Source organism: Trichosurus vulpecula, chromosome 2, assembly GCF_011100635.1.
Source record: "Trichosurus vulpecula isolate mTriVul1 chromosome 2, mTriVul1.pri, whole genome shotgun sequence".
Taxonomy (NCBI): domain Eukaryota; kingdom Metazoa; phylum Chordata; class Mammalia; order Diprotodontia; family Phalangeridae; genus Trichosurus; species Trichosurus vulpecula.
The window spans coordinates 250,587,370-250,611,318 of record NC_050574.1 but is presented as its reverse complement, the minus strand read 5'-3'; the positions used below and the strand labels follow the sequence as shown (position 1 = coordinate 250,611,318).

Sequence of the window (23,949 nt, the reverse complement as noted above, 5' to 3'; positions counted from 1 at the left end):
CATGTCTCTGTTGTGTCTTAAAGTTTCCAAAATGCTTTTCTTACAACCAGCCACCCTCACAGTTATAGCTTTAGTCCTACACACATTGTTCACAATAAGATGTCACAGATCATAAAGTGGTTTGGGTATTTATTACCAAAAACATGAAAGAGGGAAGGATGAGCACAATTTTAAGAGGGGTTTTTTTTTCTATCTGTTTGCATCTATTTTTGCTATTCATTGTAGTTATTATCATGATAGAAGAAAACTCCTCAAAGGAAGAAACAACAATAATTTAATTATTCTTAATGAATTGAGACCTCTATTAGGACTAACCTAGAAATACCATAGCTAATGAAATATTGGTAGTTAGTTCATAATGGTAATTACTGTTAAGAAGACAGCAAAATGTATGGATAACATTGGTTTCTCCATATTTATACTCACTCCTGATTAGGTGAGAGGCAGCGTCGTATAGTGTGTGTCAGTGGAGGCCTGGCTTTGAAGGCAGGTCAACCAGAGGTCCATCTCTGCCTCTACCAAACACTGGCTTTTGGACCCTGGACAAGTCACAGTACACTAGGCTACTCTGTAAGAGCCTCCATTATCAGATGGAGTTTTCTCACCTGGGAGAATTCCCTATACAAATGGAATCACAGTTCCAGCTTCCATCCCATATTTAAAAATGAAAATCTAACAATACCCATGTTTAAGGATGAATAACATCATTTTCTAAGACCCTATTAACTTGCCTTGTAAATCAAGACAGCTACTGCAGATAAGGGCGTCAGTGATAATGTACACAGAGATATTACTGGTTTGTAGAGCCCTTTCCTCACCTCAACCCTAGAAAGCTGGAAAGCAATTCATCAATCAGCAAGCATATTTTAAAAATCTGTTGGGTGCTAAATACTTTGCGAGGTGTATCCTCATTTTACAAAGGAAGGAAACCAAGATTCATAGAAATTAAAGGGTCTCATGGCCACACAGCAAGGAGCTCAGAGTAGACACTGGTCCTGGAGACCAGGAGTTCTTAAGCTGTGGATGGCTGAGTGGGCAGATGTGCCTGAATGGGCAAATTTTGGCTTCTTCTGTAACTGTGTGTTTAAAAACATTATTCTGAAGAGAGGCCCATAGACTTCATGAGACCACCAAAGAGAACTATGACACAAAAAAGGTTGAGAACCTTCTGCATCTTCAGAGGTGTGGTATAGGAGCCACTGCCAGAAGACCTCTGGGGTCCTTGATGCCTACATGTGCCTCCAAACCTATAGATTATTTTAATCTTTTCTTTGAAAGTAATTAAGATACCCCTGTGGCATATTTTTAAAAAGTAGATATAAAATTAAAATCTGTCTCTTCTCCAAGGCAGTCATCTCAAATTCACATTTTGTAATTATATCAGGGGTTATTGAAAACCTAGTTATTTCACAGAAAAATCACATAGGTATAATTTTTCTCAAAGATTAGAAAGGGAGGGGAAAGGGAATAAGTGTGTGTGTGTGTATATATATATATATATATTAATATATATATATGTATGTATGTATGTATATATCACCTACTAAGTGCCAGACATCATGTGCTAAGTGCCTTTTTACAAATAACAATAATGATAGCTGGCATTTATATAGCTATGTGCCAAGGCAGTGTGCTAAGCACTTTTTTCTTCATAATAACCTTAGCTAGGTACTATGATTATCCCCAAAGTTGTGATTTGCCCACAGTAACACAGCTTGTACGTATTTGAAGTCTGATTTGAACTCAGGTCTTCCTGATTCCAGGCCCAGCACTCTATGCACTGCCTTATGCCACCTAGCTGCCTACGGAGTAGGGCCTTTTTTAGAAATTAGGTGAAGGTGAAAGTGGGAGTTGACAGGGAAAGATAGTTAAACTTTAAAAGTTAAAAAAAAATCAGCAGTAAAGGCTAACTGTAGAATGTGGGAGTTGACAAGGTAGAAAGGGATAGGATCACTTTATATTGAAATAGAGAAGCCAAATCGAATTCTAGTTAAAGAAAATGTAAATACATTACCTTTGACCCTGACAGCATTAGTGAGGGGTATCAGAAGGGTATCATCACAAGTCTTGTTATTCTTCTGGCTATAAATAGCGATTATCCCCCTGGGTAAGGTCTTCCAGTGGAAGAATTTTTTTATCTTTCCTTTCTAAGGACCAGCCTAGCTAACTATGCAGACAGAAACTCATCACCAGTAGAATCTTTGGCCATGGCCATCCAGGAAACGAGCTAAAACACACGAAATGGCCCTCTTCTCTCACTGCTTTAGGGATGGTGAATTACAGAGTTTTTGATCATCTGTATGCGTTAACTCAACCGTTGTATTCCAAATGTGAAAGCCTCGTCCAGCGCCAAACAAGCGGACGCGGCTTTGGACAAACTGCATAAAAATCAAGCTTGGCGTCCTTGCTGTAAAATAAAACTAGAAAACAAAGAAAATGGCAGCCAGATGGGAAAGACGGTTCCCAGCTTCTCTGTGCAGAGGGAAATAGCGGAGCTGAGGAAGAGTCGGCTTCCTCCTGCCTCCAAAGTCGATGAGAAGCCTTGTTCCGCAGGCTAACTCTTCTAATGTTACAGTTTTCATGATAAGCATTTGCGGAAAGATCCCCTTGAAAATTAACTGGAGTTTAGGCACCAGCATCTGGAAGAGGAAACAGAGGCAGAGTCTGCAAAGAACCTGACAAGGCCTTTAAATGGCCTCTACTTTGCTATTTGGTGACTGAAACCAAAGGTGAGAGTTAAGTGAGGGTTAACAATAAATATGCTGGAAAACATCCAGAAACAGTGAATGAAAGAGGCCTAAGGCTCATGGAAGTCTCATGCCTCATGTGTCACGAATATTTTCTTTGCGAAGAATTGTGAGGTTGTAGATATGATGTGTGCCAAATGCCATCTCTCTCCAAAAAAAATTAATTATATTGGTTAATAATAATAGCTAACATTTCCATAACACCTACTATATGCCAGGCACCAGGCACTACATTATTATCTTATTTGATCCAACAACTCTGGGAGGTAGGTGCTATTATTAACCCAGTTTTACCGATGAGGAAACTGAGGCAAAAGGAGGTTAAGCGACTTGCCTGGGGTCACACAGCTAGTTAGTGTCTGAGTCTTCCAGACTCCGGGTCTGGCACTCTATCCACTCTGACACCTACCTATTCGACAGATAGTCAATGACTTCTTACTGACTTAGGAGTCATTCCTGAATAAGGTATCTGTATAGTCAGACCACTGACTTGTAAAAGCAAAGATAAAAGTTAATATAGAACTGGAATAAACTGTAAAAATGAGAACAACTAAAACAACCTCAACCTCAGTTATTTAAACAAAACATGGGAAATAGATGAACTAATAAGCATTTGTTAAGTGTCTGCTCAATGCCAGTAAGGTGCTAGGAATTACAAAGACAAAAATAAGCAGCTTACATTCTATTAGATGTCAATGGATAGAAGAAAGGACATTGACACAGGTTATGGCAGTTTCCTACAGAAACGTAGCCAACGTATGTCAATTAAAACAGAAGACCAAAAGAGCCTGGAAGCTTCCTTAGGCAACAAGTGGGGGAATGTGGCAGCCAACACTGTTTTCAAAAGTAAGAGTCATTTATAAAATCTTTTTGAGAAGTGTGGGGGAAGATTCTGATCAGTTTTCCTTCATAAAACAGCTGGAAGCTGTGCAGGGAAAACATTTTAAGAAAGGTGGGCAAGGAAGGGTTAGAAACATACTTGTTGCTTTTTAGTCACATCTGAATCTTTGTGACCCCATTTGGGGAATGGTTTGCCATTTCCCTCTACGGCTCATTTTACAGATGAAGAAACTGGGGCTAACAGGGTTAAGTGACTAGTCAGACAGTGAGTATCTAAGCTTAGATTTGAACTCTGCCTCCTGGTCCAGTGTTCTATCCACTGTGCCACCTAGCTGCCCCCAGCAATGTGATTAGATATTACTATTTAGATGACATTGTGATGACTGCATCAAGCCCTGGCCATTATGGAGCCTCTTGGATGAGATCCATGATCCCCAAAGGAATTTAGCCACTCTCTGTACAGAAACAACCAAGTTGATGAAAATACCTGTTGTCCAGACCGTGATAATGTGCATGGTTCATCCATGAGTACACATATCTGAGACAGATATGGCACATGAGCAAGGAATAAGTTGTGCTCAGAATTAAATGGGAGAACAGACTAGCTTGCTTTTGAGATATTTTTAACATGAATATTCTCCCTCTGATGTTGTATGGCTATGAACCATAGTAGTTGAGGAGGTGCATGGGAGGCAGAAGCATCCGGCAACATTATTAAAAATAAAATATTATACAAGAAGAGTATGAAAGATGCTATCAGAAACCGTCTGACCAGAGGGCAAAAGCAGATGGGCTAGTCACACAAATGAGAGCAAGAGAACTAATGGACAGCCACCCATGGACTCCACTGGTATCCACATTATATTGACAGAACTAGAGGAATGTCTGTAGCTTGTTGAGTGGCCAGTTTATAGAAGATACATGAAAATTACCCAGAACTGGAAGGCAGGATTGAGTTGTGATTTCGCTGCTGGAAGGAATACCCACATCACTTATTTCCCTGATCCATTTGAACATTCATATAAGTCCTTCAGGATTTATATGTACAGAAAGCCTGAGTTTAGTATTTTGGTAATAGAATTCCAGTACTGCTTTTATCACATATATACCAAGTTTATCCTTTGTAGTAGTTTAACTCAGATATAACAGGGATCTCAGAGACCTTTCTTGTTTTATTCAGCCCTCTCATTTTATCGATGAGGAAACCGGCCTGGAGAGGAAGTGACTGGCCCAAACTCACACAGTAAATGACAGATCAGGGCATCCCTTTGCTTTTATGCTATAAGCTGTGTATGGTGCATATGGGTAAATCTTTTTTCTTAATCTAGACATTATCTAATAGAATCATATATTAATTGGCCATTCTAAGAAGCCACCAATGAGGTCACTAATTTTTTTTAAAATGTAAATATTCCTGATAAGGGGTAAACTTTCATATTTGATAGGTCTACTGGGATACCTGATTCTCTTCTTGTCAAGCATCACTTCCATATAATTCTACTGAAAGGTTATTAATTAGGACTCCCAGCCTACCATTTGGCTCCAAAACATAAGGAAATAATCCAAAAGCCAGCCTCAAATATATAAATAACCATCCCATTCTTCACCTTGGACTGCCTGGGCATAGGCACAGAGAAGACTAGACTGAAGGCTGAGTCATAAAGCCTCCTGCAGGATGGGTGGCATGCCAGCAATTTAACTGTGCTAGGATGGATTTCTGGCCACTGGGGCTGTGAAATTTTCTCTTTATCAGACAAGTAAGGATATGTCTCATGCATACTAATTACAGCTGTTTTCCCAGGAAGCTGTCAGCTTCTGGTTTATGAGTAGGGAAACTTTTTTTTTTTTGCCTCTTAAGTACGATAGATTTAATGAATCTCATGGAAATTCATAGAATAGCATATAAAATGTTTTACATTGTCAGCACTCTAGAGAAAACTGTTCAAGGATTCAGAGAGCACACATTCTAACTGGAAGATTGTTGTTTATATTCAGCCTTGAAGGATGCTTTTAAAAACACTTCAGTGATAGAGACCACTCAAAATACTCCATTGCTAACTTGTCCCATCTCATGACGGCCCCAGGAGGTAAGGCTTTCCTTACCAGACAGTAAGCATTTATTAAATGCTTACTATGTGCTAGAGAATGTGTTAAACACTGAAAAAAACAAAAACCCCAGTTCTGTGCCTATGCACCAGAACCATTTTGGCTTCCACTCCCAGTCTCTTGATCAGCAAGTTCCATCCCTGTGCACTGTGCATGCGCAAGCACGTGCGTGTGCACACACACAGACACACACACACACACAGACACACATTTATTCTCTCTTTCTCTCTCTCTCCTCTCAGGAAAAGCAAATGACCCATTTGATCCATTATCTGTGGCAATGTTTGCTTTCTAGCCAATTTCTTCCTGACATCGAGGGCCCATCTAGCCTTTTTTCTTCTAACAATAGTTGGCAGGTGGTCAGGGAATGTAAACTGGTCTTAGTATTGAAATGTGTTGACTCCCCAAATCCTATGAAGTGAAAAGAATTCAACAAATGTCTAGCTTAATTTGGGAATGACTATCATTCCCACATGATAACAGGCGCTGGTGTTCATATAATGCCTTACACAGTATACAAAACATTGTGTCCCTATATATTATATATGTATATGTCTTAATTAATAGAATTAGCTGGGGAAACAACTATTATCCCCATTTTGCAAATGAGCAAGCTGAGGCCCAATGAGGTCATTACTTGCATACAATCATGCACAAAGAAAATGGTAGGATTCTAAGTTAGGTTTTCTGACTCCTACTCCAGTGTTATAGAGCAAGATGTTCAAATCAGGTCATTAAAAGTGTGAGCTGGTGGGTTGTGGTGAGAGCCACCCCCACACCCTGCTCTCCACGTGCATTTCTAGCAAGAATGAGGGCATGGCTTATTTACCTCCTCATCACAACCTCACCTCCATGCCCTGGCCTCCTAGGGCCTTCGCTATTCGAGCTGATGATTTCAAAGAAATTTAAGTTATGTTTCATAAAAGGCTGGAATCTGTGCTGTGGAGGAACACAAAACAAAATGTGGCTCTCTTGAGAAGAAAAAAAATTTTCCCACACCATTTTTTTTGGTATACCTGTTTATTATACTGAAAAAAGCAACACTATTTGATTTCATGTAAAATAAATATTTCCCAATTTCTGAACACTTACAACTTAAGTCATTTTAAGGTTAGATTCCATTATGGGAAAACTGCTAGAAACAAATACATTCATCACAGCATATTCCCCACCAAGAATCTAAATCAAACATCGAGCCGCTCAGTCCCAGTCACTGATGGTCATATCAAATAGTCATTAGTAGTCCAGCTCTGAAGCTAAAGGTTTAAAGTGGAGGATAACACACTTTTCACACGAGGATGATATACGTAACACTAAGACTAGCACATTTGGGGTACAAAGGGTTTAACTAGCATGAGCATATCTGTCATACAGAAAACACATGATACTGAAAACAAACAAGGGTCTTTGGAATATAGAGATGGCAGCAATTTAACAGGAAAAAAAATCAAACACTGAAACTAAACCTACTTATCAGTGCCAGCCAGTGATAAACAGCCAAACCAATAACTTGCAGATATTTATAAATAACAGCATGAAGGAATCAGTGCAGTGCTCTAAATGAACACGAAAGCTTTACAAAACCTTCTGAACATTGGTGAAAATACTAAGACTAACTCTTGTTCTCAAACACCAGTTAGAAGCATTGTTTCCTAGAGGAAAGCCTGAGTTTCAGGGATGATCTTTGCTTCCTGTAGTTAAGTTGCACTCATTTTAAATCTGAGTCACAGAATTTGAGCATTAGAAGGTAGCTCAGCTGCTCAACCCACATGTGAGAAGTTTTAATTAATCTAAACCATGCTGCTGTTTGAGAAAAGTAGGTTCATAGTTATTTTAATATGTAAACCAGCGAATTTCTCTCTATCCCCAAAAGACATTTATCATATACACAAATTCCATAAAATTAGCAGACAAGACTTTCTCTTGGCTAACAAAGAGCTATCTCCTACACAGCACTGTGCAAATAATACCTCTGAATGTGGCCATTCACTGACCTAAGGACAGGGAAAGAAGTAAGACTGGTTATAAGAGGCTTGTGTGTCAGGAAGAAAGACTTCAACAGCCCAATTATGGAAGCAGCAGCAGTGAGGACCACTACGAGGGTGACAGCTGAATTAGGCTGCTTTAGATTGGAAGTCAAAAATGGGTGCCCCTGAAGGATGGCTGAAGAGGGTGGGGGCAGCAACATGGGTTATAGAAAGCTTGAAAGCTGTAATGGACTGAGAAAAATGGGGGGAAAACACTGAAAAATGCCATGCTAATGTTTTTACTGATTGCAGTGTATGTAGCTGAGGATTTCACTCATTAGATTAAAATTCAACTTCAAAGGGCACCTTCCATGAAGTGGCCTATTCTTTGTACTTAGTATCAAAGTTCTTCATTTCACTTCTCCCTGATCTAACTCCAAGATACTCATTCATTCAGATGCTAGGGTGAATGTACATGGATAATTCCTAGCGAAAGTGTCTCCTTTCGTCTTAGGACAACCTTTTTATTTACCCTCCAAACATGAGGATGGATGGGTGTCAGCCTTATAATGAAATGAAGTGGGGTGGGTTTTTTGTTGTTTGACACACAGCTCCCTTTTTTTGTTTGTTTGGGCTTTTTTTTTGTTGTCTTTTCTTTCATTAGGAAATGCAAGTACCACCAAAAATCTCACACAATGGCAAATGAGAAAAAAGATTGGAGTGTTTGCTAGTGGTCCCCAAACTGAACAAATATCTTGATTCAGATTTGTGGTGAAAGTTTAAATAATAAATATGTCACTTTATGGCAAATCACATCATCACAATGACTTTGGTAGCTTTCTGAACTTAATTTAGGCGAAAAGCAGAAAAATATGCCCTTCAAGCAGCATCCTCATGTCAGTCTGTTATATTGTCAAATCTGTTAAGTTCCACCGGTGTTGACCTGGCTTAGTGGTTCATTCTGTCTCTGGTTTGTTTTTCATAGTGAACAGGCACAGTTGTAGCTACTGTGCAAAAGGCCAAGGTTGAGAACCTTCCTGACTAATGTAGCAAAGATCAAAACTGCATAGTATAGAAGCACCACTACCAAGTACAAGAGAAGAAGCAAAGACAGCTAAATGTGGAGAAAGAAAGAAAGGCTGGACTCGGGAAGATATGAAAAAAGAATCCTCTGAAAGGGTCCAAAGTTACATTCATACTTAGATCTTTTGGTCACCAAACAAACTTTAAAATCCCTGATAACATCGAATCAAAATTAGCCTTCACTATTTATTGACAGTCATCAACTGATATTCTCTTTTAAGATCACAAAGTAGGTGTAGGGTGTGTGGGAAACATTGGAAAAACATACAATCTTAAGTGCATAGAGTGTCTAAAAAACACCCGAACTCTTCCCACATTTCAAATCTGATATCTTGAAAAAAAAAAAAAAACACTTCCATTTGCTCCTGGAGGCAGCCTTGTTCATTTGGGCCAACTGTACAAACAAGGTTTCAGTTTAAAAATGCATACTCATCAGAAAGAACAAGTATCACAAATGCACACAACACAGAAAGAAATTGTAAAGACCACAGTAAAGCGAGCAATGGTGATTTTTGTTTTTTTACATCAAATTATCTACAGCACGAGGTAATATCGCTCACATTATGAAGGGAGATCCTGCTTTGTTTCTATTTTTTCTTTTTTTTTTCCAGAGAGATCAGATTTGTCCTCTGCATACAATGAAGAAAAAACTCCAGTAACACTGAGATAACAGACTCTGTAAAATATACATCACTACCAGGGAAGTACACACGCTCTTCATAATCACTTTTCACAATTAAATAGCTAAGTGATTCGATTCTTAGGCTCAAGCTCGAGACCCCATTATAACAATCCATCCAGATTCTTATGGACTGTTTGATTTTCTTTGCCATCGTTGGAATCTCCTGGAGGTGTGTACTGAACCTGGTATTCCTGAAGGATTTTAAACACATCATGGTGTCCAAAGTGCAGGGCTTCATCCATGGGGGTGTTATTCCACCTGTAACAAATTGCACATCTGTGATTGGAGTGCTTGGTGAATGGAAACTCTGGTCAGTCATCTGCTTTGTAGACAAGCCATCTAATACCCAAAGTTACAAAGCCTTTTCGTCTCCATAGCCCCATGAGGTAGACAGTATATGTATGCTTCTCCCCCCCACCCTTCTGCTATAATATGGATAACTGAGACCAAAGAGTGAAGAGGCTTGCCCATCAAGTCTTAGAACTAGGTCCTGAGCCCAAATCTTCTGACTTGGTCTAATGTTCTCTCTATTACATTTTGGAAAACCATAAATTAAACCAATTAATTTATTTTAGTGACTTTTGTAGATGAAAATTAACAGGGGAAATTCAGAAAAGGTCTTTAAATTCAAAAGGTGATGCTTGAAAATGAATTTTTATTCTGCAATTAATTTACCTTTCCAAGTCACTCTGAAAGGTAGACTTTATAAAGAAAATGTTGCTAAAGGGAGATGGTATAACGAAGATTTTAACAGTCTAAAAAGTTTATTGAAAAAGCCAAGGCATCTCTTTCTATTATTTCTTTCTGAAGAGAATGTTTAAAGATGATTGACACAGCTCACATAGACTCATCATATATATATATATAAATATATATGGTGATATACAATAGGTATGTATCCATGTAGGTCTACATAGTGTACATATATGTAAATCTACAGATTTATAGATATCCGTTTAACAAAGCCCTTAAGTGCACTTAGCTTCCACTCCAAGACCCCCCTACAACTGGGCTACACCCAATACATTTTAATCTCCTAACAAAGGGGTGGAAGCTCCAGTCACTATCAGTCTCATTTCCTCCATCCATACACCTTCCATTCTCTTCAATGATCTGCTGCTCTCACTCAGAGATTCTTAAGGGTTTTCTTAATTTTTATTTTAAAGGATAACATTTAAGACTTAGGAGCAAAGATAACTTTGTTTCTAACCAAATAATCTGCATCTTAAAGAATGGTGCTAAATGATGAGGCCACTCAAATAAGCTGAGTGTAGAGTGATGCTGATGATGATGTTAATGATAGCAGCTAACAGTTACATAGTCCTTGCTAACCCTTGAAAATCACCTGAGCCTTTCTCCCACTTCTGTTTCTGTGTTTGCATTTTTTTCTCTCTTTGAGATGAATGCCATCCCTTTCTACATATTGAAAACCTATTTCTTTCTGAAAAGTAGCTAGAGAAGCCAGAATGGTATATTTGAAAAAATATCTAAAGCCCTGGGCTGAAATATTACCACTGACTCAAAATAGCTGTGGGATTTTGGACAAGTCATTCCAGATCTTTAAGACTCAGTTTTCTCATCTATAAAATGGTAATAATACCAGTAGCATTACCTACCTCACAAGGTGATTGTTGGGAAACTGCTTTGTAAACCTTAAGGTATCATATAAGTTTGAGTAACACAGTGACTTAATACTAAGTGACATTCTAGATTTATATTCCCCACATCCAATTTTGAGTGCTTGAGTCAGAACTGGAGCAGACCTGGAAAACTGGTTGAGATCTGTGGTCATCCTGGCTGCCAGGGAATCCTCCAGAACGGGAACAGTTTAGGAGTACACCAAATTAAAACAAGATGCCCCTAAACCTGGGCCTAGTCCATGGCTGTTAATGAAGCTACTTCTGTCCAAGAGCAGAGGTTCATTATCTATCTTTGGTGTGCTCACACAGACTCAAGTGTCAGGATGCCCACGTGCCTTTAAAGGTACCATACAATGGATGAAAGTACACAGTATGGTTTTACATGGATTAACTAGCCCTCAAGCAATGCAGCATTTTGGAGAGAGCCCTGCCTAAAAGGGATAAGAGGCTCAGCTCTGTGATTAACCAGCTAGAGAATCTCTGGAAAACCACTTCACCGCTTGAGGCTGTCATCTTACTTACTACCCAGCAACTCATAGGCTCCATTCTGGTCAAACAAATTCTATTTATTCATTCTCGCCTCTCTTCCATATAAACCATTTCTCTTGCATATGATGCCTTCTTTCTTTCCTTCCTCCAAATCATACCTATCCCTTTGTTCAAAACTCAACTCTTCCATAAAGGCCTTGCCAGCACCCCACCAACCAGCTTCAAGACTTCCAAGAGCCCTTGGTACTCATTTATATAGTTCTGTACCATTAACTATTTGTGCATTTGCTCATATGCATCTCTTCTAAGTGCATTTATATAAGTGTTCACATGTTTATCTTTTTTCCCTCATTAGGTTTGTAAGGTCCTTGAAGTCAAGGAACCAGTCTTCTGTTTCCACAACTTTTACTATAGTGTTCTACACAAAGAGGATGCTAAATACTGACTGGCTAAGCAACCTGAAAAATCCAGTTACCTATGTAGCCTCCTTAGATAAGAATCTGGGTGTTGGGAGTAATGGGGAAGCGGGGAAAGGGGGCAAAGAAAGATTGAAAGCAGACACTACACATCAGAAACAAGGAACTTGTCACCTATGAAACCAGCTGGAAAATACGACATGGTTGCAGGTATGAGTGTTCATTTAAAAAGCACCACCACCTAACAAGGAACAATAAACTGCCACAAGTATAATGAAAGGAACCAATAGGGACCTCCATGTTTACAGGGGAGAGGCTGAAATAACTGCTTACCTGTCCTTGGGGAAAGGATTCACTTTGCAGGCTTCCAACAAAAATTTAACTACTTCCACGTGACCTGTAACCCCAAAACAAAAACAGTCAGGCCTTAGTATCTACCAGAAAGCTAATGCGAAAATGAATAAATCAGAGGCTTGGTCGTCATTACCTTCTGCAGCTGCAACATGTAATGCAGTTCGAGAATCATAGTCCCTCTGTTCCATATCCATACCCGACAAAGCAAATCTGAAAATTTACAAGCATAATCACTCATTAAATATACGTACTCCAAAATTAATTCACTTGTGACATTTACAAAAGTAGTCTAGTATATCAAATGCTTGCTGCCCTACCTACAAATCACCTTAAAAACCTCTTAGACAAACTTTTCTTTTTAATTCCATTGGATAGCTAAATCAGGTAGATGCCTTCTATGATGAGATTCATGGAAACCAAGGTACTGGACAACTAGTTCACATGCATATTGGGGGAATTACCTTGCTTCTCTCTGTTAGCTTGCTTGACTGGCATAGGGGTATAAACACTGAGCACCTCACAAGACAATTACACTTCATTATGATAAGTACTCAGAGATCTGAAGAATGGAAGCACAACAGGTACCTTCAAGTCTCTGGAGGACAAGAAACCAACACCAAAAAATCCCCCACGTTCAAAAAGACAAAAACAAACAAAAACCCTGCTTGCTCTACATTTTAAAATCTGCGATCTAAACAGCAGTGAATCAGAGATTTCAAAAACATCAGTGGAAATTAAATTCTAGGATCTTTCCATTTCAAAGGCCTAGATAAGATGATGGCAGTAAGATCCACTGACTTTGGAGTCCAAAGGAACAGGGTTCATATCCAGACACAGCTATTTTACTACCTGTATGACCGTGGACAAATGAGTTCACTGAAGGGAAAGTAGATGACCTTCAAGGTTTCCTTCCAGCTCTAAATCTCTATTGATGATGGGCTTTTCAAGGGCACACAAAGCTGAAGTAGTCAGCTGCCTACACAGCATTTTAGGGGCACCAGAAGGCTCTACTTGTATAAAAACACCTACTTTTTTGCCACTGTTAATTATTTTTGTTGAACAACAAGGGCCTTGGGAAACAAATCTGTCTCCAGAAGGCCATTGTTAAAACATAACTTGGGTGAAGAAATGAGGATGGGGACCCTTCATGGTTGGTGTATCAGTACCCATAAATGAGTTTATTAGATTAGCCTCAGTATACAAAGATCATGACCCCAAAGGGAAAAAGATAAGCTACATAAGTTTTTACAGATCAAAAGAGATGGGAAAAACCGAAGAGTACAAGCGGGGGTCATCTAGGGGAGCAGTTTTAAGTGGGACACTGGGAAAGTATGGTTAACATAAGCTTTGCCCCCTTTGAAATTTTGCCTGGGGCCTTTCTGTTCAAGTTGGGAAATTAAGAAGTGACTTCTGGTTTTCCTTAAAATGCCCACTTATTGAGAATTAAGCTCCACATGTATGTCAACCAAAATTGCTCTAGCCAGCCTCTCCCACCCTTTTAACTGACCTTCGGAGGGCTGACACATCTCCAGTATATGCAGCAAACAAGAGGTTTATCACTGACTTCACCTGTGAAGAAGATAAATTTCAGGGGTCAGCTAAAGATAAAATGCAGGGTATATGGCTGCTGTCTATGAATTATTACACATATTTAAAATATATAGCAGTTGTACCAAACTAAAAAAGAAACTGACTTGTTTGCCCCATCCCTACTGTTCCATGCTAATTAGAAGTCACAGAATACAGGTCTGCGCTGCCAATTTTTCCTCTTTAAACCATTAGAAAGGCCAATTAACATACCAAGAACCAATAGGAAAGAGAAAATGGAAAGTTGTCAACAAACATTGGCAACAAACCACAAGAATTAAAAAAAAAAAGATCATGGGAATCCTTATGCTATAAAACTATGGTGGGATGAAAGAGAAGGAAAATATAGTTTGGGCTACTTTTTGTGCATCACGGTATCCCGCAAATATTTAACAATTCTGAAAATTGTTGAAAGAACATGGCTCACCACCTCATATTAAAGATGGGTGTTGAACATTACACTATAGGAATACCTTTGGTCCAACATATCATGCCAGTAACCACCATCATCACTAGAACCATTAGTTTCTTTTGGAATTGTAACCAAAAAGGAAATTCACCTTTAATTAGCCCCTCACACAGATGGGATTTAGCTGAAAGAAAGTATCATGTTTAGTTCTGTGCTTAGGGTGGAAGACTGCCTCTGTTGAGGGGGCTGAGGTAGTTCCCAAGTGCCAAAGAATAGAACCCTGATGAATGTGTAATGTCTGGTTTGAGATTATCAGGGGCAAAGAAGAGTGGGAGCACTGGCATCCCATCATCACTACTCCTGCTCCAACTCCAAGAAAAATGTGGGTCACCAATTTAGTCTTGATAGTGGAGCATCTGCTTGGCAGCTACATACAGTATTTTTATAATTCAAAACAAAAAACTTTTACAACCTGTTATCTCAGTGAATTTAGCATGTGTTGACAACCCATCTAACATCATGGTTCTGTATCCTTCTCAACTCCACTGACCTTTAGCACCACCTGCCATGTTCATTTGAGCATTTATTAGGTACACATTCTGAGGAAACCAAGGCCCATGTCAGCCACTGTGCCAGGTGTTGGGGACAAAAATGACAAAACCAAAACAGGTCATGCTCATTGGATCTTTCCATTCTAGTGTACACAGAGATCACAAAATATATCTATTTCAGAAATGGGAAGAGGTCACTAACAGCTGGGCCAAGAGTACGGAGAACCAGGAAAGGCCTTACGTAGGAGGCTGCATCCAAGGAAATGAGGGATTCATGGAAGAGGGAGCATGTTTTACATACAGAGGACTGCTGATGCAAAGGTACGGGAGATGAACACATTGTTCAGGGACCAGCAATAGGACAGTTGGCTGAGATGTGGATAGTGTGGTAAAACATCAGTCTGGAAAGATAGGTTGGCGTCAAACTGTGAAGAGCTTTAAATGCCAACAAGAGTGATGGGAACAGAAAGGGAAGAGAATAAGTATTTATTAAGCACCTACTTTGTGCCTGGCAAATATGCTAAGAGCTCTACAAATATTATTTCATCTGATCCTCACAATTACCCTGGAAGGTAGGTGCTATTATTATCCCCATTTTACAGTTGAAGAAACTGAGGCAGACAGGGTAACACAGTAAGTGTCTGAACTCAGGTCTTCCTGATTTCAGTCCCTGCCCCTCCCCCCAGTGTCACCTGGCCGCCTTGAAAATGCAAAGCCATTTCAGGGAGTGGTATGGTAAAACCTGGGCTTTTGGAATATTAATGTGACATGTGCATGGAGAACGAATAGCCAACCCTCCCCCACTAATAACCCCTCCAACCATCGTCTCTTTCCCTGCCACCTCTCACTCGGGCTAACCACTGAAGTGATTTCTCCCCTTCACAAATAGTTACTGCCACTTCCCAATTCACCAGGCCCATTAGCTAGGATGGGAGAGAAAGGGAAGTGACTATTCATCTGAAATGAGAACTTCTCCAGACTCCCTATGACTCTGCCCCACCTGGATTCCATGGCCTCACCTCCTTTACTCCCACCCTACCAATCCCCCGATCATCCCCCGGCACTTTGTCCACTCAAATTCCAGGCCAGGAGCATCGGCAGACAGTCAATTACTTGACCAGTAAATATTTATTAAGTGACTACTATGTGCCGGGAGCCATGCTAAGTCATGGGCACGCTGCTATTTTGGTTCACTATAAATTCATGCTGGCTAACAAACTGGATCCTGTGTGCTGCCTACCAAATTCTTTTACTCATTTCTGCTTTATTCCCTTTATCCCTCACTCTCCATTCTCCACTCTGTCCACTAAATCTACAGATTTAGCGCCCTTTAACGAGGGATAAGAGGTCATTTATTCCAATCCCCTCACTTTACAAATGAGGACAGGAAGAATCAAGAAGGATAGGTCAATTGCCCAAGTTCACATAGGGAGTAACAGGGACAGAATTTGAACCCAGGCTCTCTGGCTTCAAATCCAGCATTCTCTCCTGACGACCTCACCCTCAACTTTAATGAGCCTAAAATTACACCGAAGTTTTCTTCTCTTCCAATATAAATATCTACATCTTCTTTCTTGTATCCTAGAGGAAGTAGTGTCCCTCTTCCTTCCCAAGGCTCTGATCTTAACTATGGTCTCAGTCCCATCTGCCTTGACACTGTCATCTCAATTATCATCTCCCTCTGGCACATCCAATTCTCTACTGGCTCCTTCACTTGCTTTCCATATGCATAAATCTCCCTAATTTTGAAGAGGAAAAAGGAAACCAAAAAATCTTCAAATGATTCTGTTATTTTTTCTAATTTTTCCTTTCATTGTCAGTTTTCTCAAATCAGAAACCACTTTTGTCTTAACCTTTTACAGACAGGCTTTGCTATCCTGCAACCATATTGTCAAAGGACACAGGAGACCTAATAATACCCAAATCTTACAGCCTGTTACCAGTAGCTCTCCTCCTCCCCATTTCTCCAGCTTTGTACACACTGATCAGTTTTAGGATAAAAAAATGACTAAGAACTGCATTGGATAACAAAATGTGGAAGGGTGCAAGCTACACCAACAGGACAGGGGCCATGGCAGCACTCTAAATGCTAGGCATCTCTCCTTTGAACTTAATCCTCACAACACAGGCAGTAATATCCTTTCTAGACATTCAGGCTTAAAACTGGGAAGTAATTTTTTTTTAATTCTTCCCATTTCTCTTATCCCTCATTACTGATCATCAAGTCCCAGCAATTCCTTCACAAGAACTCTTGTAAAACTCTCCCATCCTTTCCTGTTCCCACTACCACCATCCTAGTATGACCTATGTCACTGCATACAGCCCCTGCACTCTTGCCCTTCTCTTTCTAATCCATCCCGTACAGTGTACACCATGGCCCGATGATCAAGACATGGCTTTGAGCCTCGCATCACCTCACTCCCTACTTCCCAGGAGGTCCTCACCAGTCACCTAATCCCACCAGCCCCCTCCAGTACTGGAACCATTTAACTCAGTTTTTGCTCCTGGAAGGGATGGATTAACCCATTTTTCTGCCCCACTCCTCATCCTTGTAAATTTCCACAAGTGCCTTTCCTGGGCCACCACTTCCCCTATGTACATTTTCTCCCCCTGTTAAAATGAAGATTTGTTTTCACTTTTCTATCTGTATTCTTAGGGTTCATAGGTACACTGCTTAGAACATAGTAAACACATAATCGTGGTGGTGGTGGTGGTGTGGGGGTCTTTTCAATCTATTCACTGATTCACGTCAATTTTCTGGCTCAAAAAAAACTCGTTGCTCCACTTTGTCTATTGGATAAAGTCTACAAACATTCCACAATCAGGCCCCTTGTTCTCACTAGCCTCCTATATGAAATGAAGTCCTACCCCAGCTGCTATGGTCAAACTGGTCTGTTTGCTATTTCCTGAATTGTGGTTTTTTTCATCTTCCTGCCTCTGCTTATGATGTAATCCATTCTCCCTGGACTCTCTTCTCTTGTTCTTACTGGCAGGTTAAGGGACAGAGCGTGGCTTGATGGTTAGAACATTGTAACATCACTTCTAATGGGCCCAGAATCCCAGCTCTGCTCATTGTTGGCTGTGTAACTTTGGGTAAATTGCTCCATCTCTCTAGGTATCAGTTTCCCCATCTGAAAAAGGCAGTGCTCTCAAAAGTTCCTTTCCAACTAAAAATCAGGACTGAGTCAGTAAGTCTTCATGAAGCACAGATCATGTGCAATGCACTGAGCTAAGCCCTGGGGAAAAATCAAAAGGGGCTGATATTCCAGGGGGAGAGGAAAAGGGAAGGGATCCACATAAGGGTATTATCTACTACTCATCTATCCACAAAGTCCGGCTCAAGTTCCCATTCTCCACAAAGTTCTGCCAGACTATTTCAGTGTTTTCTCCATCCCTCCTTCCATGACCACTCTGAGATGAAGCATTCCCGTATATACTTTACTTGTGGTCATATACTACCTCATGACGTACGATTGGTGTAGCGGAAAACACACTGGTTTGTGAGTCCCTAAAATTCCCTGATCACAACTACTTTCTGAGTTTCTTCAGACCTTCCCTGTCCCAACTTTATCTGCTGAAAACTTACCCATTCTTCAAGGCCAATGCTACCTACTTCAACATCTTCCCAGGTAACCCTAGTCAGAAGTGGGGGCCTCCCCTGTTCCCTGAGATCCTGTAACACTTCATGTCACATTTATAACATGGTCTAGTGTTTCATGGCTCCATCGGCTTGGCATAAGCATTTTAAGGGTAAGGACCATGTCTAATTCTACTTTATATCTTATTGGCGGTCTCCTCATCTGTAAAACTAGGGGTTAGGTCTAGATAACCTCTAAGTTCACTTCTGGCTATAAATCTATGATAAATATTTACTGAGAACTGGATTCTAGTTCTAGCTACACCACTGACTAGCTGTGTGACCCACAGCCAAAACCACTGGGCTGTCTGGATCGGTACCTCCACCTCTAATACAAAGGAGGCATGAGGTGGTGAGACCCCTACAGGAGATTCCTTACGACCAAACCATTTTAGGAATCTGTGACCAATCCTGAGGGTGTCTTAGAGCCCCCAAATTCTCTCCATCTCCTGTATTCTAAAATTTTATTTTTGTGAATTTGTGTTTTCTGACCAACTAGTTTTCAACACTTTGTTTAGTTCGATTAAGGAAGGGACTTAGGCTCCACTCTTGTGTCATTTTTACCGTACGGTGACCAGGCTCAAGTTTAACTTCCAACACTGTCATCGGACTATAAAATCTACTTTAGAGGGGACAAGCTATTTCAGTTCCATAAATAAGTATTAATTATCTACTTACTATAGACAAGAAGGCACAGGGCTAAGGGCTAGGGATCCAAAGCCAAGCACAAAATGCTCACTGCCCTTAAAACGCTTACATTCTAACAGCAAGGCTAAAAGGACTTTTAACAAAGCTTGTTGGGGCAGCTAGGTGACACAATAGATAAGAGTGCCAGGTCTGAAGTCAGGGAGGCTCATCTTCATGAGTTCAAATCTAGCCTCAGACACTTACTAGCTGTGTGACCCTGGGCAAGTCACTTAGTACCCTGTTTACCTCAGTTTCCTCATCTGTAAAATGAGTTGGAAAAGGAAATGGCAACCACTCCAGAATCTGTCAAGAAAAACCCAAATGGGGTCATGAAGAGTCAGACCATGTCTAATTCAATTTTTCATCCACTTGGTTGATTTGGACAGTAGTTCTTTGAGCCTGAGTTTCCTCATCTGTAAAACTAGGGGTTTGGACTAGATGACTTCTAAGTTTAGTTCTGGCTCAACAAAATTAGGTTTGTAAATACATTAGAATGCATGTCCTTTGAGGGCAGGGACTGTTTTTTACCTTTCCTTGTACCCCTCAATGCATAGTAATGTTTGACACATAGTAAGCACTTGTTATGGTCATTAAATTTTCACTATGTTAATGCTCATAAATTGACAGAAGTGATTCCATAAAGGATAAAAAGATAAGGGCTGGATTAGACCTGTATTTTCATTAGAAACATCCAGATGCAGAAATTCACCTAATAATGTAGGTCTGCACCTTCTCTATAATTTATTTAGTCTATGGCCTTGGGCACTGGGACACAAGTGATTGGCCCAGGGTCACATGGCCAGTAAGTTAGAAATGAGGCTTGAACCTAGGTCTTCTTGCTTTCCAAGCTGGCTTACAAGCCACACTTCACTAATACCTGAAAAAGAATCACTTCACGAAGGAGGTAGTGTGCTAGGCTCTGATGGAGGCGGCTTAGTGGATAGAGCTCAGGGCCTAGAGTCAGTAAGACCCAAATACAAATCTGACCTCAGACCCTTACTAGCTGTGTGACCCTGGGCATGTCTCCTAGGCTGTTTGCCTTAATCCACTAGAGAAAGAAATAGTGAATCACTTCATTATCTCTAGTAAGAAAATCCCATTGACAGCATTGATTAATGGCCATGAAGAGTCAGATAAGATTGAATGAAAAGAATTATTCTGCAAGAGGTACATTCCAAACTTGAGTGACCACTTGTGCAGACAGAATTCAAACACTGAAGGAAGTGTCTGATTTCCATTAAATAGTATTTTTCTATAACCATAAAAATCAGTGATTGCTTTGCTGGCCTACTTCATTTCTGATGCATGTCTTTGAAAAAAAGATTCACTACTTTAGATCTGGTTTCTCTCCCACCTTGCTGTCCAAATCAGTTAGATTTAACTGTAAGGTGCTTTCTGCTACAGCACCTAGGCACTTGCTTGTTAATAAATTATTCTGAAGTCCCACAACAATATAACCAGGTAAATAAATTCCTTCATTTATAAATTGTAGGTAAGGCCCATAGAAGTCCCTTGGTAAGGGGCTTGGATGGATTTTAAATCACAGATTCCTTACTGTCGGTATTAGCAGGCTCTTACTCACTAATCAGCTTATGTATATGAATAGACAGTGTGAATGAATTCAATAGGTGACTTCAATAAAACCTTGTAATTAAAATTTATAAACGTGTATATGTGTGTGTACACACATATAAACACACACACATTTTACTTTTAAGGTCTACTTTCTTCTCCAACTAACAAAACCTCCAAGATGCATAAAGATGCAAAAAGCAAAACAGGTCCTCTTTCTTATTTCCTGAGACTGTCTGCGAGATGGAATGAATTAAGGACTATGTCAGAAAATAAAATGAATCCTAGAGTTCCCAGCCCCCAGCACAGAAATGGAAGAGCACTAGGAGGCAGTATTAGCAAAGTCATCACCATCCCTTGGGACTTCCCTCCTAAAAAGGGGAGGGGGGGAAATTAAAAAAAAGAAACCCACCAAAAACCAAATTCTCCAAGAAGCTACTGCACTTCTGAACTTTACATAAAGCATGAAATGAGTGGAGGAAGCTGACTTGTCACTGAAAGGCAACGATGTGCCAAGAGTTACAAGGTGATGGGGTAGGGGGAAGGGCTTTTTTGGTTCATTTAAAATAAGACATTGGGGCATGTTGTGTACAGAGCATCAAGCTCTCTTCCATGTTTTTAGTCTAGTAATGGGTTCCAAATAACTAAACTGACTCATCTTCTGGAATAGTTGCCATGGAGGACAAAAAGGGGGGTGGAGGGAACCTGGGAGCTGTGCATCCACCCACAACCAACTTCTGCAACCTCTGGACACATGTGTAGGGTTGACCAACTTAAGTTCAACCCTGTCACCTTTATAAGCCAATTACTGAAGGGAGCTTTATGAATATTTTAGTGATTTGCTTTTAAAATGACATGAATGCCAAAGTCCAGCAGGTAAAGCGTTAACAGCAGTGCCTGGAGCTAGGAACTTATTTGATGAATCACTTGAAACATTACTCAGTTCTCAGGAATACAAACTCTTCTGCAGCAGCGGTCTACTCCAAATGCAAAGATCATGAGCCCTAATATTTATGATTTTTTTTAGGGGGAAAAACCGCACAGAACTATGCATTCTATAAGCGCCTAGAACAAACTTTACTGATGCCAACAGACATTATGTGTCCACAAACCTAATGTGTGAAAGGTTTTCACTAGGAGTTACTAGAATGGCTAGACCAGACCTTCCTTATCCCTTTCACGGAACTTGTCAGAACCAGTAAATTTTATCAGGGCTGTATTTGTACAAGGTCACAACTGTAGAACAAAAATGCTCCAGGTCACGAATTCACTAAACTCTTTTCCAAACTTTTATCTATGAACTGCCCCTACCCTCAGTCCTGATCCAGGGTCCCTTTCTTCCATAAACACTGGGTGGGGCTGGAAACTGATTTGCAAGTCATAAACATGGTATCACTTTCTTTTCACTGCTTGCTTTATAAATCCAGCCAGTAGTTTGTTTTGTAAGAAATGTGCTAATTTATAAAAGCTTTTTGTGCACCCTCCCCAAGCAGCTAAACAGTGATTATTAAAAATCAATTAATTTTTCTAATTTATTTATAACGCTAGTCCTGGTAGGGCTGCAAGGTTTGTTTTTTAATTAGAATTTAAAATAGCTGTGTTATATTAAGTAGGAAGGCCCTGGCTTCTATAGGTATTTTATTTATTATTATCACTGAGACAAAGAGCCTGCTCAAGGTCAGGTCAGAGAGGGAATTAGTGGTGCAGCTGGGAAGAGAACCCAGGTTTCTTGATCCCCAGTCCTGCAGTAGAGCACGAAGCCTCTTTTTAATAGTCTCAAAGCTTTATCCAGGGGATAAAAGGAAACCGAGGGATTAAACACTAATTGAGCTTCAGTCCCTGGAGGCATTTATGGAAAGCCTAAAGTAATAATAATGATGATGCAGTCACATTGCCTTTAATCCTGTACTCCTCCCAATGTCCCAACTTGATTTTTTTTTATTTTACTATGGCTTCTTTTACTTATAGTTCCAGTTCCCCTACAAGTTCTAATTCAGGCTTTTGGGCTTTGGAAAAATAGGGCCTTTTAAGGAAGGAAATGACTAATCAGAAAGGTAGTGCACTGAAATGTCGTCCTGCTGCCCTTACATAAACTCCGTTCTCATTGCAGGCTTACTGGAGGATCTGTGGACGTGGAACAGATACACTTTCATTCTCTCTGTCAAATAAACCATCACTGTCCTGAGTCAAATGTGTCTAAGAGCCACCATAACATCAGAAGTCTTGAACGTAAATGAAGGATTTTCAGATGAGTGGCATGTTCTACAGAATGATACCACGTATATTTTTGGCTTATTAAACCCTACTTAATCTCCCTTCCCTCCATTAAAGTGTTAATAAAACTGAAAGGAAAACATATTTTGTTCATATGGTCAAATGACGGGTACTCGGGCACCATTCTTTTAATTCTACAGAGTGTTGCTAAAGTCTGGACACATAGGAAATGTGGAGTTATTGCATCGAGTTCACATGAATCTTGCAAAGCACATCAACCTTTCCATTACAAATGATGGAAATCGTATTGAAGATATTTGTTAACATTCCAATTAAATAAAATGTTGTTGAAAATTTCATTCATTTTATTTCTTGAAAATATGTATTTTTGCCTATGTGTCCCGACTTTAGGAGCACCCTGCATATAACCTAACTGCCTCATCTGACAAAACTTAAAAAAAAAAACAAAACTCACACAACCCTGCATTGTGTATAAAAAGCACCGGTTACTCAACATCAGAAAACTAAGGTTTAAATTCCTATGCTTCTATTTTCTAGCTCTATGTCTTGGAACAAATTCCTTAGTCCAAGTCTTTTCTCCTATAAGATGGAGATGAGAGACAGCCGGGCATTGTGGAGAGAAGGGATAGCCTTAAAATCTTTAAGCTCTGCCTTTGACACATATAATCTCTGTAACTTTTCAATGGCCTAGGTGTAACTAAGGCTACTAAGTTTCCACACAGGGAGTACATAACCTTATGCTAAAATTACTAGCCTGGACCAAAAAATGAATATATTTCCACTATCATCTAACAGCCTTACAAAGGGTTATGGTGAGAAAAAATGCGTAGTAAAATCTTAGAATGCTCTGCATGCCATTATATTATTCCCAGTATTATTACTGGGAAGGTTATATAAACCCAAAGGTAATTTAGAATTCCTTTCATTTACTAACAAACAGCTTACAG

The 23,949-nt window shown here is 39.9% G+C and overlaps 1 protein-coding gene across 1 annotated transcript in view; it reads right to left on the bottom strand.

Annotated features, from left to right (window-relative positions):
• Positions 1 to 6,694: 6,694 nt before the first annotated feature.
• GLS (glutaminase) overlaps positions 6,695 to 23,949 on the bottom strand; it is an 86,842-nt gene continuing 69,587 nt past the window's right edge. Inside the window, exons 15-18 of the mRNA XM_036744217.1 lie at positions 13,832 to 13,893; positions 12,458 to 12,534; positions 12,304 to 12,367; positions 6,695 to 9,683 (exon numbers count right to left, since the gene is read on the bottom strand). Of these exons, the coding sequence (XP_036600112.1) occupies positions 9,527 to 9,683; positions 12,304 to 12,367; positions 12,458 to 12,534; positions 13,832 to 13,893 (360 nt within the window). The 3' untranslated portion in view covers positions 6,695 to 9,526. The remainder of the gene's footprint in view (positions 9,684 to 12,303; positions 12,368 to 12,457; positions 12,535 to 13,831; positions 13,894 to 23,949) is intronic.